Below are 18,528 nucleotides of genomic sequence, written 5' to 3'. Positions count from 1 at the left end.
AGTGAGTTATACCAGTCAAATGAGATATAACCATACTTGCTGCCGGCGAATCGTGCTCGATAACTTTGTTCTTGTTCGCGGCATTTTTATCTGAGCGTGGAAATGGTAAGCATTTACAGAAACCAGTGTTGCCAATTTAGCCACTTTGTCGCTAGAATTGAAGACTTTTACTTGAATCTTGGCGACAAAAAAAAAGTTTTGGCGACAAAAAAGATGTAGTGACTTATCTGGCGACTTTTGGAGAGCAAATCAAAACCGTTTTAGGCAATAGATACTTTTCTGTCAACTTGGTTACCCGTGAATGCCCTTTACCTGACATACTCTAGAGTAACAATTTACTGACTATAGATAAAAAAACACTACCTATTGGTGTGTTATCGTCGATAAATTATCGATCTATAATTGAAATTTTATATTTATTTTTATCTTAAATTTTTTTATGAAATTAACAAAAATCATACGTTGTATTAAGAAATAATAAAATATATTCCAATTCAATTATACCTTGTTTCACACAATTGTAATGAATAACCAAATTATTTTTACCACTGGTCACATAAGAGCAATGCGGTCGGGGAATCCCCGGATTTTATTATGTTCTGTACGTGAAACAATTCAATTGATATGGACTCAGTTGATTGTTAACTATCCTCTAGCTTACTTACTTTTTAATTCATTTTAAGTAAATATAAAATATGTAAATCTATCTCGAGGTTGCTTAAATAATGGATTTACCTCTGAAAAAAAGCAGTATTTCAGGAGATTGAAACTAACCTCCGTTGATCTCAAATTTCAGTAGAGTTGGTATTACTAGTTAAATTATTATTCATCTAAAAATTTTAAGTCCGCAGCTGGCCTCTTGTGCACCTCTCAAAATGAAATTTAGGATCCGCCCCTGAGGGAGTTAGCGACTTTTAATATTGGCCCTAGCGACTCAGATTTATTTGCGTTGGCAGCACTGCCAGAAACGCATTACTGGAAATACCAATAGGTACATTTTCCCAAGTAACATCACTGTTGTGTGTTAGACTCATTCACAATATAGTGCCAATAGTTATGTAGGTTATAAACAACTATAAATGTTTGGATATTAGCGAGACTGTGACGATTCTAGGATATTATTTTGAAATAAAATTTTAAAATGCGTGTTTCTATTGCGCGTTTAACTAAAATATCTCCAAAATTAAAGGAGCTTCGTATTCATCTTTCCCAGACGGATGAAGCCTCGAAGGGAGCGAGGTATGGATGTTTTACTTATTTAATTGCACAATTACATAATACTATATATGGTTGAAGTGAAACTGAGTACATGTTTGTCCTTGCTGTAATATTAGCTGAGCAGAAATATCTACTGAAAACAATCAAATTCATTGCGAACACTTATAAAACGAAAACTATTGCTTTGCCATCACTTTTGCACATTACGGCTTAGTGAGTTTTAGTCACTTGTGGTATATTATTTTTACATAATTTTCAAAAGCTTATCATATATGTACGTATTAATTGGCTATAGAAGAACTGGAAAAGCTGGTTAAATAAACTTATTTCCAGAAAGTGAAAAAATGAGGAAATACTAAAGGTAAATACTATTATTCCAAAAAATGTGTGGTGTACTAAACAATTTTCAACAGTGCTACACTTTTTATCGAAGAAAAAGTTAACAATTTTATCCTTTTTCGAATAATTCTAAACAGTTTTCTGGCCAATTTTCAAGTCCTATGCAATAAAATAAGTGATAATATACTGATTGCATTCACGATTTCCATCCTTGACGATTGGCAAAGTTGAAAAGCAAGAGATTAGGGGCACCATCCTGCACCTCTTTCTTCATCCGACTCTGTTTAGAGATTTGATCTCGGAAGTGCTACTGACGATTGTCGACTATTCAAGTAATTTGCGGATCACTTCTTCAGTAACGAGGGGAGAGTGGATTGTTCGATGACAATTAGTAGCGTGGAATGGGTAGCTGTTTTGAAAGCCTTGAATAGGTCGAATGCTACGAGGACTGTTCTGTTATTGTTAGTTAAAAAAGCATGGATGAATGTTTAGGTTTTACCGCAGATTCCCCATGATTAGAGCGTTTCGATGACGATGTGCGCACCGATGCGATCGAATGCTTTTTGAAGTCAATTGGGAGTGTGGAAACATGATTCCTTGAGAAGAGGGCTCTGGAAGAATAATAATAGCGCATCGGTGCAGCCACTCTTGGCTTTGTAAGCAACTTAATTTGGTGCTATGAGTTTTCTGGTTTCTAAAAACCAACATAGTCTTTTAGCAATTATTTTCTCTAGAATTTTGTAGAGGCATGGTAATAAGAGAATTGGTCGGTAGCTGGAAGTTTTTGTCGAACCTTTAGACTGCTTGAGAATGGAGGACAATGATGGCTGTTTTCCATGCGGATGGGATAACTCTGGTGTTGAGCATATTAAGGTAAAGGTTTAATATTTTAAGTGGCGTCCGGTCTGAAGTTTTATCAATTTGTAATGTGCTAATTTGATGCGACCAAATCCATTAGGTGATGAAAGCGGCATTTCTGTTAGATTGAGTGGTAAGTGTTCTTTTCCCCAAGTTCTTGGCCGGTCGATTTGGAGAATTCTTCCCAGTGTGTAATTTAAATTTGGCGAGAAAGACGTTTGTATTCATGATTGAAGTGTTATTGTGGTTTTATTTGGAAAATAGTTGCTTTGGTAGAGATCTAGCATGTGAAACGAGGTTATTGGAAGGATTGTGAGAGAGCAGCAGGCGATGTCGACATGGGTAAGCGAACCATGAGTGGAGAAGGGGTTTGGTCGAAGGTCAGTCCTCTGGCGTTATTTGTACATCAGCCCCATATGGTGTTCACACTGTTGATATCACCAGTCATTGCGATCGGGTTGTGCGTGTTTTGAAGTAGGTTTATCAATGTCGTGTGTGGTAAAAGTATGGTCAGGCGGTATGTATATGGATATAGCTGTGAAGTTGATGTTTAGTGGGTGAATTTGCATGTTTGGAATAGCGGATGTGTAAATGTTTGTGTACACGGAATGTTGTTTTTTATTAGCACGCCAACTCCTTGCTTGGCGTAGGTGTTTGTATTGTGATTGGTGAAGTAAGCTGTAAAGATTTTTGGAGGTATAGGTGTGAATCCGTTGCGACAGTGGTTTTCCTGAATGTATGTAAGCTGAGGTTGGTCTTCATTTCTGAGCAGTTCATGGTCAAACCATTCATGCTCCATTGAAAAATATTGAACTAGTTTAAGATCTGTGTTGTTTAAAGCTTAATTTTTGCTTTGTCCTGTATATGATTGGTTTCCGTTTCCGGGATTTAATAATCGTTATTTATTTAGTATTACCATAAATTCAAATATACAACCATGGGTTATTTTTACAGTGATTCACCTTAAGAATAGTTTTTTACATAATTAAATCGTAGATAAAAGGATTAACAATAAAATCAAGATTAAAATTATAGCTAGTGGAAAAGACGTTGAAGGTGGAAAATTATTAAAAAAGGAAAGTAAGGTAAAAATAGTAGTAATAGGGTTCCTGAGTGTTTATGATCTTTTGGAGTATCAGCAAATCGTCAAAAGATACGGAAGCAATTTTTTCGCAAAAAGATCTTTGATATAAGGTTTTTCGTGATAATGGAAAAAGGTGATGAGGTTTATTGGATTAGTATTTTCTGTATGTGTGGCTATCGTTGATGTTGTTACAACTGTGTTAGTTGTGAGTTGGAAATCGTTGATGTGGGCGGTGGTTTTTAGATTTTTTTCTAAATACAGTACTCCCTGGATTATCCGTCAGTCAATGTAACCCAGCTATGACGGATAATCAAAAATGACGGTTAACAGAAAAAAACCTCTAGATTTTGTACAGAATCGAAAAGTACACTGAAATTTTGAGAGAAATGAACAAACGGTAAAATTTACATGCATTACATGATTATATCATTATTTTATTACGAGTTTAGTTTGTTTTTGAAAAGAATTCAGTTAGTGTCTTTTGCTTTCGAGTGACTTGAGTTTTATTCTTTGCGAAAAGAAGAAATTGGCGCAAACGAATCGTGTCAGCTAAGCCGGCTTCATCTTGCATTTCATACCAGGCGATAAATTTCTCTAAATTTGATACAGCAATTTTGGCTTCTTGTCTTAGAAATGAAGCAGTAGGATTGTGACCATTTTCATTATTGTTATCTGTTTCATCGTAATCATCATTATTTTCTTCTTCATCATTTACTTCATTAATTATTTGTTCGTCAGTCAAAAGCTCATAACCACAATCATTTTCGTCACAATTCAACCATTCATTGATCGTTTCACTATTTTCCAATGCCAAAGCCGAAGATGTACTAGTCACAACATCAGTCTGTGAGACATCGTCACTGTTATTCGAAGGCGATTCTGTATTTGGCCATAGTTTGTTCCAACATTTTTCCAATGTTGTCGACGATAACTCAGACCATGAATCAGCTACATTATCAATTGCGTTTTTAATGTTGTAATTCTTCCAATAATCTGCCAAATCAATATTCTCTTGCGAAACGAGGTCCTGAATAAATTTTTTCCGATATCGACGCTTTAAAGTTTCAATTACTGATTGATCCATGGGTTGTAGAGCTGCAGTTGAATTTGGTGGCAGGAAATAACAAAAAATATTACCATCATCACTTTTTAAATCTTCAACTGGATGTGATGGGGCATTATCCAGAACCAAAACTGCTTTCTGTGATAGTCCTTCCGACATTAAATAATTTCGAACATTTGAAACAAAACTGTTCATGAACCAGTCGCGAAAAATCGTTTGCTCCATCCAAGCATTCTTTTGAGCATAATAAGCCACAGGAAGAGCATTCATGTTTGATTTTGTGTAATAACGTGGACGTTTAGCCGTATGAACTACAACTAATGGGAGCCTATAACCACTTGAATTTGCGCTGACCATCAATGTTATTCGTTGCTTTTGCATTTTCTATCCAGGTGCATAGCTATTCACACAAAAATCGAGTGTCTTTTTTGGGAGTGCTTTATAGTTCAGACCCGTTTCATCAGCATTGAAAACTTGCTCACGGGTAAAACCATGATTTTCGACGAAAATTTTTAAATTTTTTGTGCCTTTTTCGATTTCGTTGGCACCTATGGAGCTCATCTTTTCACCTTGTATCGAAACTTCCTTCCCGCCATGTCGATTTTGCCAGCCATACAACCAACCTGAGCTAGCTTTGAAATCCTTCGGACCTCCTAGTTTTTCATTAAAAAATAATGCTTTTTCTTTCAATATTTGACCAGATAATGGAACGCCTTTGCTCCGAATTTGATTAAACCACAAGAATAATGCTTCATCGACTTTTTCATTTAATGCCTTTTTCATCGTTTTGCGTTTTTTTGACCGACCTCCCAAAGATTCCGTCGACGCAGCATATTGTTTGATTTGAGTGGCATCTTTTTTAAAATCTTGAATCGTCGTGCGTGGAATATCATATTTTTCACTTAATGAAACAATTGTTGAACCTTTTTCTATTTCCTCAATAATTTTTAATTTCGTTTCAATAGTGATCACTACTCGTTTAGGTATTTTTTTTGTTGTTGAAGGCTCCATTTTAAATGTCTGCTCATCATGAAATTCAAATCAAACTGAAAATCTCATTGTACTGAATGTCACATCGAAAAAGAATTCCAAGAATTTGTTTTGGGTAGAATGGACAGTTACTTTGCTCTGCTGCGTTCACACGCATTTCTATCGAGCGAACGAAAACAAAAGAAAATCAATGAATAAAGTGAAAAACAAAAGTATTGCGCGAGGAGTTTTGTTCCAACATGATATCGACCGTTTCATGACTATTATTGCAATATGTATTGTGGAAAATCTTAAAACGGTGACGGTTAACAGAGCTGACGGATAACAGAGAGACGGGTAATCCAGGGAGTACTGTAATGGGTACAATTGCTTTCAGGATATTGTAGCAGGTTAAACTCCTACTTATCCAGAATTGACCCCGACATACTAAACATATATCCCGTATGTGAAGGCAACCCACACAACACTAGCCTTTTCACATGCCCCACCAAACCCACTCATCTAACACCCCTCTCCCTCTATACCCAACCTGTCGAAACAGCAAGTTTCCTGGGCCTACCTTTAGATGGGTTAGACGAAGACGACAGGTGATTTACAATACACTGACAGGGTTTAGTATTGCTGCTACAACAACAACAACTGAACAAGTATTTAGCAAGTAGCACACAGAACTTTAATGCACGTATATACACGGGGAGGGTTAGTCGATGACTGAGCTGAATAGATAAATTGGCACGAACATCCGCTGTTATTTTTCATTACATTAAAATTCAAATAATAATAAATTGTATCAATTTTTCATAAGTTTCAACACAATACACAAAACGGCGAACTATTAAAAGAACCTTACATATACAGGGTGGTTCATGGTTTATTTTTAAAGATTAAAAACATTAACAAACATTTTTTTTTTGTAATTGGTTTATTTGAAAGAGCAAACATTATCATTATTTATGCAACTCTCTTTGATTCATGCGGCTGCCTAGGATTGCTTTCAGTAGCGCATTCTTTTACCCTAGACTTTGGTGATATTTCTGGCTCCACCTCTCGAATGACTTGCTCTTTATTACGGTTTTGAAGGCTTTTTGACTACTTTTCACAATAACAGTTATTTGGAAGTAGTTTTTCTATATTTCCTATCGTGGGAAAGAGCTGGAAAGTAATATATGATTAAAAAAAAACAGCTTATATAAGTATTTACATTCATTTTTCTAACTTTGTTATCAACTGTTTTGTTGCGTTAATACTAGTTCGTCAATATTTAGGTAACGATTACATCTCGGGCCAATGAGCTAAATATATTTTCCAAAAAGTTTAACAAATTCAGTTTTTTTTTCAATTCTTTTTGCTAAGGATAGATAGATACTCTAGAGGATAAGGATGTAGGCGGCCCCCGTAGCCAAAAGGGTTGGTGCGTGACTTCGGAGAACGTCGATTCGAATCTCCGTGAAACACCAAATTGAAGAAAAAGTTTTTTCTAATAGCGGTCGCCCCTCGGCAGAACCTCCGAGTGTATTTCTGCCATGAAAAAGCTCCTCATAAAAACCATCTGCCGTTCGGAGTCGGCTTAAAATGCCAGGGTCCCTCCTTTTGTCGAACAATGCCAAAGCGCACGCCACAAATAGGAGGAGCTCTGCCAAGCATTTAAAATGGTATGAGTCCCAATTTTATATATAATATATACTCCATAGGATTTAAATCAGAAGGCTAAAATAGGTTTTCAATATATTTTCAACTTCAATTTACTACTTACCCTTTTAAAACGTAACGATTTCGATTATCGTCTGTTGTTAGATAAATAAAAGGAATATACATATAGAGTGATAAACTCCTTAAATCCCATTTCATAACGAACTTACTATGTTTTCATGTGACATTTTTATATTGCTCAGAAATCCAATTTTGCGGTATCTTAATGGACAACTACCTCTAAAAGTAACATGGCGAAGCCCTATAGAAAACCGTTTGTAGATTTTCTCACAAAGTTTTTAAAAATTGGCTTAATTGCCCACCTTGCAAAACTTTGTTGAGGATTTGGTAAATAAAAAGATGAATAGAATGGAATATTCTACAATAAGTATTTTGGGAACATTTTGCTATATCTTGTAAAACTAGTTTGAAACTTTCTTAATTTTTGTTTATGGGTTTAAATTGCAAATGTTTTTACGGATATAAAAGTAAACAAATACAGATACACGTAATTCAAATCAAATATTTCGTTTTTTCCTTTAGAGAATTTGTGGAGAAATTTTATCCCAACTTTAAAAAGAGCAATCCAGAATTACCAATTCTAATACGTGAATGTGCAGGAATTCAGCCACGGTTATGGGCTCGATACGGTAAGTTCATATGATATCTATTTTATATGATGTTTACTTTTTATGTTTAATAGCTCTGGGAAAAGAGACTTCCGTTCCATTGACAAACCAATCGGCACCAGAAATACAGAAGCAGTTGGAAGCTGTAGCAAAGGCGTAAAATTAAATTAATAAGTTGCAGCATATTAAAGAAATCCATTATAAAAAAATAAAATGTGATACAAATAATTTACATTTCGTTATTTTTTTATAGCTATATTATTAGATATCAGGATACATTTGTGTACTTTTTAAACTTGAACCTAGCATGTTGTTGGGAAAGGTGGTAAACCAAAATCTTCTGGTTTAAATGCTTCTAATGATTCTAGCACTTGTGTTGCTCCTTGGCGCAATTTTTCCGGGATGACCTTATCCGGTACCATTACTACTTGCATTCCTGCCCGCAACGCTGCTTGCACGCCGTTTGGAGCATCTTCAAAGACTAGACAATTCGATGGATCCGGTTTGTCAGGGAACCGAGAAGCAGCCACAAGAAATATGTCAGGCGACGGCTTGCCTTCCTTCACTTCGGCGTCGGTGGATCCACAGACACGATGATGAAAAAGTTGGAATAATTCATGATGGTTTGTGATTTTTATCTCTACCATCGGTTCGCCGGAACTTGTGGCTAATGCTATAGGAATCTTGTAAGTATCTAAATGCCTTAGAAGGCGCTCTGCACCTACAAAAGTATAAGATGATTGAAAATGATTTAATTAGAATTAACAATATATTATATATAGAGTAGTACACATAAAATTGTACCTATGGGTCTAACCATTAAACGAAATAAAATCGACCTTAAGAACAATATAAATTTTTCATCATATTATTTATGAAGTCAACTTTTTTCTTTAATAGGAAATGGTTTCAGAGATACGTATAACGGCAAGTGCAGGGAATTAAACAGAAAATTGGATATAGATAACTTGAGGAAAATGCCCTTGGTTAAACTTTACCGATTCACTATTGACTTTGACCAGTACTACTGACCAGTTATACTCCAATCAATGCTTTCTGCTGTAGATATTTAACATATGCTCGTTATTGAGATTCTACTAGTTTCTTTAGAATTATTGATAGGATTATTCTTATGAAAACACTGAAGACATTGTTTGGGGGAAAAGAAATATATTATTTTTTCGGTTCGGAATAAAAGAAAAACTTCGACAACTTCATTGGTTAGTCTGCTCTAAATCCAGACTCACTATACAGAACAAACTGTTAGTGTACAAAACTATGATTAAACCAATCTGGCTATATGGACTACAGGTGTGGGGAACGGCTAAAAAAACTCGTATAGAAAAAATCCAACGACAGCAATCTAAGATTCTTCGAATTTTCACCATGTCTGACAGGTACACGACACTTTTTCCACTGAAACTTTTTCTTTCATTTTATGGGGCTGAATTTTCCAGATGTCAATTTCGGTAATTTTTTTATAACTCTGCATAAACGTGATGATTAAACATTAATCAGGCAAAGAAATAATAGGTTTGTTCGGGTAGTTTTCCAGTAAATTTATCTAGCAGGAAAATTCTTGCGAATTCTTATGACCTCTCTCATAGAGAAAAATATTCCAAAGAGTAAATGAACAGAATACCAGGAAAAACTTGCAAGTTGAACGGTTAACTTACATCTTTTCATCAAAATTAAATGACATTTTACTCTCTCAAATTTACTGGAGCTTGGCGTAAGTGAACGCCAAAACTATATAAAACTGTCAGCTTCGCAAAAACAACTAATAACAGCGAAACGCTCAAATATATGATCAAAGATATGATTCTGACGTTATCAATGTAAAAATTAAATATTTTGTTTTAAAATAAACGAAAGTGTAAACCATAGCTACTAAAATAATGGTCATTTTAACAAAATGTTTGTGGAAAACCAGTTTCAATTGGAACTGTTTTCGTACACATAATACTTGTGCACAAGGTGATATAAGTAGAACAGCTTGTTTGTCTTTTTCACTGTGATTTGGTGGTTTGAATGTCAAAGTCATTTGCTGTCGTTTTGTTTGCCTACAATCCGATTAAAGTTTTGACAGTCACACACCAATTTGCAAAAACAAAATATATGTACATATGCGTGTATATGTACATTTTGTTTTTGTACTACTGCTATCACCTTGTATGGATTGGAATTGTTGTGTAGTATCTGCATCTGCAATGCACAGAATCAATCCTTATAGCTCTAACCTTTCATAATCGAAGAATTTCCCAACATTTCACTACACTTGGTATGGAAGATTTTCAGGTATTCCTCGACAGTAACTGGTAAATCTAGCTCATTTACTGCAATTTCTGCCGATCTTTGTTCGGTTGTGCCAAGCATTCTTACACGGACCTCGGCGGGGTATGACTTCTTAAATGAGTCTGCTATTTGCCTTACAATCTCTTCATAAACCACTTCAGTATCTACAATACAAAAAACAAAATAGTTAGATGATTCAATTTTCTTGTTACCTGGCATTAATTTAGCTTTATCCATTAAAACTTCCGTCATTTCCCGTTGACTTTGTGCGTATTCTTCCCAACTTATTGGCAAATCATAAGCCGCAACAATTTTTTCAGCCACTTGCTGAGTCTGCAGCCCCATAACACTTACTTTTACATCCCATGTGTAAGTTTTACCGTAACGATCAAGTATTTCCTGGGTGGCTTGCGTATATAGTTTCTCCGTATCTATGAAGTTGTTGATAAAAATAAAACTGAATTTTCAGTAGGTTATTTTAAATTTAAGACGAAAATTTATGTACTAAACCAAAAAATTTTACCCATATTTTAAAATTCAATATGATTAGTTTTTAACTTTTCTGTCAAAAAAGTACCTCAAACTGCTCAATAAAGCACAAAGTATTCTTGATTCAAATTTATTGTATCGACTTTGAAAGCCCCTTTCGAAATAATACTCTTATGTCAACAAGTTATCTTATCATAAAAAAATGTTTAAACAAATTTTAAGGAATCGAAAAAGTGGGTTCTTCAAAGTGGTATTTTTAAGTTTTGGAAAAAAAAGAAGTCAGCCGGAGCCATATAAGATAAATCTTTAAACGATCAATTCCGAGTATTTTTTGACAGAAATTAAAATTACGCACATACATACTATCTATTTTTACTATTTTAGTAAACATGTCTCCCATGTCTGTGGCCACAATCGATAACCGCCTAAGTCGATTCAAGACGGATTTGGGTTATATATGCTACCATATTTTATAAATAAAACTTTACTTTAACTAAATTTTTAAAAGATATTAATAAAGACATATTAGCTTAAATGAGATAACACATAGTTTTACTCTTTTGTTTATGAAAAATGTGACAACTGTTATTTTGGGCTCCTGTTCAAAATCTATGCAGTGCCATCTGCTTGTATTTACGTTTGATCAGAACAGCTGATTGCTATGGTCATGGTTTTGGTTATATGTATGACATGGCACCACTAATTGGGCCTATAGAACCATTTTTCAAGTGCTAGTTTAATTGTAGAAGATCTTAGTTTAACTGGAAAGCAGAGTTAAATGTGCTCAATAAAACTGGTCCTTAATCGGATATGAGTCAGAAACAGAATGAATAAATAAATTAATTAATCACGTCTATCGGTGTTTACGTCTTTCACGTTTGAAATAATTTGTTATTGAATAAACTACGATTCGCCTAAGACTACTTATTTTTCTTACGATTTAGTTTAAAAACATTTATAAACAAACAAGCGTATACAAATAATAAAATTTCGCAAGTTTATTCATTTATATGTCGAGAACAACGGACTTTGATTAATATTACACTCTGTAATTAGTTTTGATGTTTTGATTATATGTATGACGTGGCACCACTAATTGGGCCTATAGAACCACTTTTCAAGTGCTAGTTTAATTGTAGAAGATCTTAGTTTAACTGGAAAGCAGAGTTAAATGCTCAATAAAACTGGTCCTTAATCGGATATGAGTCAGAAACAGAATGAATAAATAAATTAATTAATCACGTCTATCGGTGTTTATGTCTTTCACGTTTGAAATAATTTGTTATTGAATAAACTACGATTCACCTAAGACTACTTATTTTTCTTACGATTTAGTTTAAAAACATTTATAAACAAACAAGCGTATACAAATAATAAAATTTCGCAAGTTTATTCATTTATATGTCGAGAACAACGGACTTTGATTAATATTACACTCTGTAATTAGTTTTGATGTCCCAGTAGTGAAAAGCCAACATTCATCCTGGGTTTATCAGGACACTTATCACGAAATTCGCCGGACGTCTTACGCTTAGAGCAAACCTTGTGCAGTCCCTTTTTGGCTAAGACGTAGGCATAGTGCCGTAGCAACGCTGCTCGTGTCCGCCCTTCAAATAGAAAAAATCGATGTGTTCGACTTCCTTGGCAGATATCGTCTCTCGTCAGAACAACTTGGTTTTTTTATTTATAATTCACGAAAATGAATAAATTCAGATAAATTCAGATTAACTCAATACATGCCAAGCAACAAACAAACGAAATATTATATTTCGTTATAATACAAGTCTACAAGTAGGTCAACATATGGCAGTTAATCCAATAAGCATTTATTTTGAAGTATTTTTTTTTATTAAATATTTTCTTAACAAACAAAAGTTGGATTAAAATTTATACCTAAACCTTGACATTGTAAAAATCTTTGAATTCGCATTGCATTTTCCCAAATGCACTTTTTTATTTATTTTTTTCAGAAACGCTTGTATATTAAAAGTTAATTATCTCCAAAGCATATTTTACGACTTGTGCAGTTATTGCTTATGACCACAGATACAGACTTACATATGTTGACTTTGTCAACCATTTCTCATTGGAACTTTGTTGTTGAAAGTTATCAGGGTTAGACGGGCTTTGCAGTGCTTGACGAAGTTTGTTCCGAATTTACTAAAAAAGAAAAAAAAAAAACCCGTGGCATGAGCTGCTAAATGACGTCAATGATGATTGCTCAATAGGATCATAGCTGGTGAAACAACGTAGGTATACATATTGCGTTGATTTCGAAGCCAACTCGACGAATTCGATCAAACGTAAGGCTGCTCAGTTTTCTTCGATTGCATATGCGTAGTGCTTAGCGAGTTCCTTCCAGAAGGTCCATACGTCGTATGCAGCGCTATCACTAAATCCATCGTAGTACGAAAAAAGCATCCCCGATTTCCAGTGGTTCCGTTTTAAATTCGAAATTCACTGAGTGTCATTACAGAGTTCATGCTTACCGTTAATTAGGTAGATTTTTCACAGAATTTGTTTTTTTTTTAAGGCCTCGCCTCGTTTGAAAAAAAAAAAGTTTCGATTTCGATTTTTTTATTTTGCTTATTTATGTAGATTAAATATTCATATTCGAAATTCTCAATATTTAGGGAGAAATAGCCATTGAAGTGACGCTACCTCTACAGCAAAACTTCAAAATTTATTTTCAGGTAAAATAAAAGCATGGATTGATATTTATACACAAAAATTAAATTTGGTTTGTGGAAGCAAAACTGCAAAACTAGTTTCCAGGTACATACACGAACATAAATATAAGTATATGTACACACGTCCATACATCTGCTAAAAGAATAAAATACTGAAAACAAAAATAAAAAATCTTTTTTCGTTTCCGTTTTACACGCTTTTAAAGAAACACCCAAAAAACACCATTTCAAATGAGGCGAGGGCCTTAACCAATTTATAAAAATACGTTAAATTAAATAAAATGTGTGTATTGAAAGTTTCTTCAAACATTTTCCTTGTATGTGATTTTTAATTTTTTTCCAATTGTGCTCAAGCGACGGAATAAATATTTTTAAGAAAAATAAAATCATGTTCCTTTTTAATAAACCCTTTGCATATACACATATTAGACTGACCCACATATCGTAAATATGTATTTGAGTAGCAGATATTGGGTAGCTAATTTTTTTTCTTTATGGAGGAATCCTTTACACTGTTCCTTGAATAAAAAAAAGGAGTTTTTTTTTTTTTAAGTTTTATCTTAGCTCGACTCGTTATTTGGCACTTTTACGTATATTTTGTTTTTGTAAATCCCACGAAAGTGCCTAAGTGCCAAGTAAGGAAGCGACGCGGTAGCAAGCTTGATAAATTGATCAATAGTCGGCAAGATAACAATCAGCTGCAGTCAGGCGCAAAGTGTCAGTTTATAATCTATTCACCTTAAACTCATCAGATTACCGTAAGTACAAAAAATAATATAAACCAAACGGAATACCACAACACTTTCGCGACCGTCGAGGTTGACGCAAACAGACAAGAAGTTTAGGTAATAAAAGCTCGGTTTGTTGACCTATGCGAAACCAGCTGTTCAGACTAGGACGAGTTCACTACAGATTGGCTTTTTTGTATTCGGGGAAAACCTAACGATTAGCCTAAAGTGTATTTCTGCCATGAAAAAGCTCCTCAAAAAATATCTGCCGTTCGGAGTCGGCTTGAAACTGTAGGTCCCTCCATTTGTGGAACAACATCAAGAGGAGGAGCTCAACCAAGCACCCAAAAAGGGTGTACGCGCCAATTATATATATATATACATACCCCCTGTCACATGCTACTCGGCACATGCCCTTTGAAACCCACTCATCTAACACCCCTCTCCCTCCGGACCCAACCTGTCGAAACAGCATGTCTCCTGATCCTACCTTTCGATGAGCCAGACGAAGACAACCGGTGATATACTCTACACTGACGGGGTTTCTATTACTGCTACAACTACAACAAAACCCACCAATCAGTGGACAAAAACAATATTCCTGAGTTCATAGCCGCAGAAGATTGGCCGTCTGGAAGTCCAGATCTAAATTCCTTGGTCTACAATTTGCGTTCAGAATTGGAGAACATGGCCTGTCGAAAACCCTCATATCTATAACGGACTTAGCTTCTAACAGAACTTATGGCAAGACTAAGTACAGGGTGGGCTATATAGCGTTTAGTTTTTGAACCACCTATTTTTTTGAGAATGGTAACACAAATGACATGTCAAATGTGTTCATAATTTACTTAAAGGTTTGACATTTACGAAATGGGACGCTATACGCTTGAACAAAATTGGGAAATATTGAAAACCTATTTCCAAAGTGGTGAGTCTTCTTCTTCTTTTCTGATTTTCACATCGGTGGCTACGTCAATAAGCAAAATTGTCGGATTTGGGGCTCAGAAAATCCACACGTTCCTGTAGGGAAGCAAATGCATCCACAACGAGTGAATGTTTGGTGCGGTTTTTGGTCTGGCGGCATCATCGGGCTATTTTTTTTCAAAAATGAGCGAGAAGCCGCGGTTACAGTAAACGGTGAGCGTTACCGTGACATGCTCAACGAGTTTTTGTCTCCAAAAATTGAAGAGGATGACATGGACGACATTTGGTGTCAACAGGTCGGTGCAACTTGTCTCACTGCCAAAGTTACACTCGCACTTTTGGCTACCGTTTTTGAAAACCGAAATCAGCCGAAATTCCGATACCAATAGGCCGCCTCGGAGCCGTGAATTAAGACCGTTGAACTATTTTTTGTGTGGAACCGTTAAGGACAAATGCTATGCGAACCATCCAGAGATGATTGATGCTTTAAAACACGAAATCGAAGTTGCCATTCATGAAATTGGAGCCCCAGCAATCGAAAATGTGCTTAAAAATTGGGTTGATCGAATGGCCTACTGTAAAGCCAGTCGTGGCAGTCATTTGAACGATATTATCTTTCATTCATAAATGACAATGTTCAATCTTCAAAATAAAAAAAAAGTTTGAAAAAATATTGATTAGTTTTTTTTTTATAGCCGATTCAAAAAGTAAATTTTACATGGCCCACCCTATATACTATATATAGTATATTTATGCTTATATTTATATAGTCTACATCCCGGGTTTTAAAATATTATATTAAAATCTAGCTGCACCCGGCGCGCGTAGCAACGCCAAGTGCCGTCCAAAATATTAATACAAAATATATAATTAGCTATATTTTATATATTTGCTGTTATTATCGGTAATTAAATTTGATATTGTTATTATTATTGAATGAGTAATTAGTGATACAAAATACCAAATTTACCGAATAGTTTTTTAATAATTTTGAAAGGTTTAAAACAAATTTTCTCCGTTTTAGTAATATAAATACTTAGACCAAAACGCGTCTATTGGCACCCAGACGGTAAACCATAATTACCTAATTTAACTATAATTTCATGAAAACATTTATTAAACTACCTTTCATTTGAAAAACAACCATTTGAACAAACTCCAGCTACGCTATCCATAGTATTTCTGACGGATTTTTTTTTTTTTTTTGCGTAGGCGGCCTTTGGGCGCCCTTCAAAACTGTTTAACAATTTCTTCATGTCTCCCAGCATTTTTCATTTGACCACCACTCTTTTTGATTTGACCTTCGATATCTCCTCCATTAGCAATTAGAAAATACAAATTTTGATACCTTTATAGAGTATAAAAAGTTCTATCGAACTTGGTTATTTAGCGAAACGGCGAGTATTTTTCAGTCATTCAAAAACTTTAAAGTTCTGTCGACACTAGTCCTAACGAAACGGAGCGTATTTTTACATATACCGATTTTTTTATTTTTAAATTATGCCATTAATTCAACGAACTTACCTAGTAACAAACCATCCATATCAAAAATGCAGTGAGTTACTCTGTGGGGACAGCTACTCATATTTCTATGCGTTGTTATTACAAATTTTCAAATAAATGCTCCCGACAAGGACAAACAATGTAAAAAGCTCCACTATAATTTACAAATATTGTACAAATGATTTTTTATTTTTCCTACAAAAATATTATATAATCTCGCTTAACGTTATCAATTCATAAAGTTTTCGATTAGAACGCCAATTATATTATATTTAAAAATGTTAAACACCCTAGAGAAGGAATAGAAAACATCATCGAGGTATCGGAAATATCGTTGTTTTTTTTCGATGCATCGACTTTCATTCTAACAATATAAGGGCCCTTGTAGCAATGAAACTATAGCAAAGTAGTTGTAAATCAGCTGGATCACTCGAAAAATGGCTATTCGACCTTCATACTAATACTCGTAATACGTTCACATATGCATTAATCACCTATAAATCCACCAAATTAATCTACCCGTTCACATATGGCAGGTTACCTGCAAAATTGACAATCAGCTGCCAATACTGCTTTAAGAGGTTTTTTTTCATTGAAATTATTTTGGTCGAATATTCGGTGTTTTTGGTTCGTTTAATTATTATTAACGATGTGAAGAAAATACAAGGAGAAGGAATAGCTAATTTAATTGCGCAATTGGCTGCTAATAATAAACAGTTGGAGGAAATCCGTATGCGACGTTTCCCGAGGTTGAAAAAAATTATGCCAGCAATGCGCATGGGATATTCTATATTACATTTTATAATAAGTAATAAGAGGACAAAACGTTTATGGACACACGCTTTTTTCTGTAAAATGAATGCATAATTAATAATACTTAACAAAAATTTTGTTAGAATAATGTTTACAGACCTATTTTCTTTGCAGGAATCCACTTCATTTAGTTTTTATTTTGATGTTTCTCCTTACATTCGTAATAATAATTATCGATAATACAGAAAACACAGGTTTGTATGTCAAAAAAGGGAAATCTGAACCTGAAAGGGAAATCTACCGAGTCAGCCTTACATAAGGTAGTAGGGAATGTAGAAAAATCCCTGGAGGGAAAACAATTCACTTTGGCGGCCTTTATAGACATAGAGGGCGCCTTTAATAATATTAGGTGGTAGCATATGCCGATGACTTGGTCCTGATGGTCTCAGGTCCCTTCCCATCAGTAATGGCTGAAATTTTGGAAGGTGCACTGGCTACACTCAGCAGATGGGCCGCCAGTAGCGGTCTCAGAGTCAACTCTGATAAAACGGAGTTGATGCTATTCACCAGAAAATACAAGCCTCCACCTTTTAAGTTTCCTAGACTTAACAACCAGTGTCTTACACTTTCATCGGAAGTCAAGTATCTTGGTGTCAGCTCCACTGGAGCTTGCACATAGAAAATCGAGCTAAGAAGGCCAATATAGGCTTCTACACCTGTAAATCTATGTTCGGCAAAAAATGGGGTCTCAAGCCACGTGTCGTACTTTGGATGTACAACTTAGTGGTTCTTCTATTTACTTGTTTTAATACTTGTATTCGAAATAGTTCTATGAAAATTAATTGCAAATGCATTTACTAATATCTTTCTTAATTGACGAGTCTGACAACTCTAAATTAAAACTCCAAATTAAAAACTATAAGCCTTCGGAGGGTGCGGTTTAAAGTTTTAAGATGGGATGCACACTGCTATCCTCCCTTTATTTTCAAAGCGTTAAGCATTACACTAAATATTTCGCTTGAATAAATCTTGAGAAAACATGGGTGGTCTTCGGCCGCGCCTAAAAGAAATAACCCACATCAGTCCTTATACGTCCTTTTACTACGTCATCCACACTATTTTTGCGTAGAACTTCTTTCCACTTAAAAACCATTAAACCAAAAATTAAAACGTCATATGCGTGTATGTAGGAAGGAGGCACTATAACCCCAATCCCCATCATCAACACTGAACTCAAATATATACTTAATTCTTGTTCATATGTTTATTTTCATTT

The 18,528-nt window shown here is 34.9% G+C and overlaps 2 protein-coding genes across 5 annotated transcripts; one reads left to right on the top strand and one right to left on the bottom strand.

Annotated features, from left to right (window-relative positions):
* Positions 1 to 1,044: 1,044 nt before the first annotated feature.
* LOC129248644 (NADH dehydrogenase [ubiquinone] 1 alpha subcomplex subunit 2) lies at positions 1,045 to 8,102 on the top strand. Its single transcript, XM_054888271.1, has 3 exons — positions 1,045 to 1,239; positions 7,785 to 7,891; positions 7,945 to 8,102. The coding sequence occupies exons 1-3, from the start codon at positions 1,142 to 1,144 to the stop codon at positions 8,028 to 8,030; spliced, it is 291 nt and encodes a 96-aa protein (XP_054744246.1). The 5' UTR covers positions 1,045 to 1,141; the 3' UTR covers positions 8,031 to 8,102.
* LOC129248643 (probable pseudouridine-5'-phosphatase) lies at positions 8,099 to 16,773 on the bottom strand. 4 transcript variants are annotated; one of them, XM_054888269.1, is made up of 4 exons: positions 16,521 to 16,773; positions 10,520 to 10,596; positions 10,111 to 10,329; positions 8,099 to 8,591 (listed from the first exon to the last, which is right to left on the bottom strand). In XM_054888269.1, exons 2-4 carry the CDS (start codon positions 10,530 to 10,532, stop codon positions 8,173 to 8,175), a joined length of 651 nt encoding a protein of 216 aa, XP_054744244.1. In that variant the 5' UTR covers positions 10,533 to 10,596; positions 16,521 to 16,773; the 3' UTR covers positions 8,099 to 8,172. The 4 variants fall into 4 exon arrangements, with proteins under 4 accessions (XP_054744244.1, XP_054744242.1, XP_054744243.1 ...); XM_054888267.1 differs by lacking the exon at positions 10,111 to 10,329 and having other exon boundaries at positions 10,378 to 10,596; XM_054888268.1 differs by lacking the exon at positions 10,520 to 10,596.
* Between the last annotated feature and the right edge of the window lie 1,755 nt (positions 16,774 to 18,528).

Source organism: Anastrepha obliqua, chromosome 5, assembly GCF_027943255.1.
Source record: "Anastrepha obliqua isolate idAnaObli1 chromosome 5, idAnaObli1_1.0, whole genome shotgun sequence".
Classification (NCBI taxonomy): Eukaryota; Metazoa; Arthropoda; class Insecta; order Diptera; family Tephritidae; genus Anastrepha; species Anastrepha obliqua.
Note: the sequence above shows the minus strand (reverse complement) of the source record. Positions and strands in the feature narration are given on the sequence as shown.

Excerpts from the sequence above, each read along its gene's own strand:
- LOC129248644 (XM_054888271.1), top strand. The coding sequence starts at position 1,142 with ATGCGTGTTTCTATTGCGCGTTTAACTAAAATATCTCCAAAATTAAAG. Across the intron at positions 1,240-7,784 it reads GAAGCCTCGAAGGGAGCGAG|AGAATTTGTGGAGAAATTTT; the intron begins GTATGGATGTTT and ends TTTTTCCTTTAG. Across the intron at positions 7,892-7,944 it reads ACGGTTATGGGCTCGATACG|CTCTGGGAAAAGAGACTTCC; the intron begins GTAAGTTCATAT and ends TATGTTTAATAG.
- LOC129248643 (XM_054888267.1), bottom strand. The coding sequence starts at position 16,581 with ATGAGTAGCTGTCCCCACAGAGTAACTCACTGCATTTTTGATATGGAT. Across the intron at positions 10,597-16,520 it reads TATGGATGGTTTGTTACTAG|ATACGGAGAAACTATATACG; the intron begins GTAAGTTCGTTG and ends ACAACTTCATAG. Across the intron at positions 8,592-10,377 it reads TAAAGCTAAATTAATGCCAG|GTGCAGAGCGCCTTCTAAGG; the intron begins GTAACAAGAAAA and ends ATACTTTTGTAG.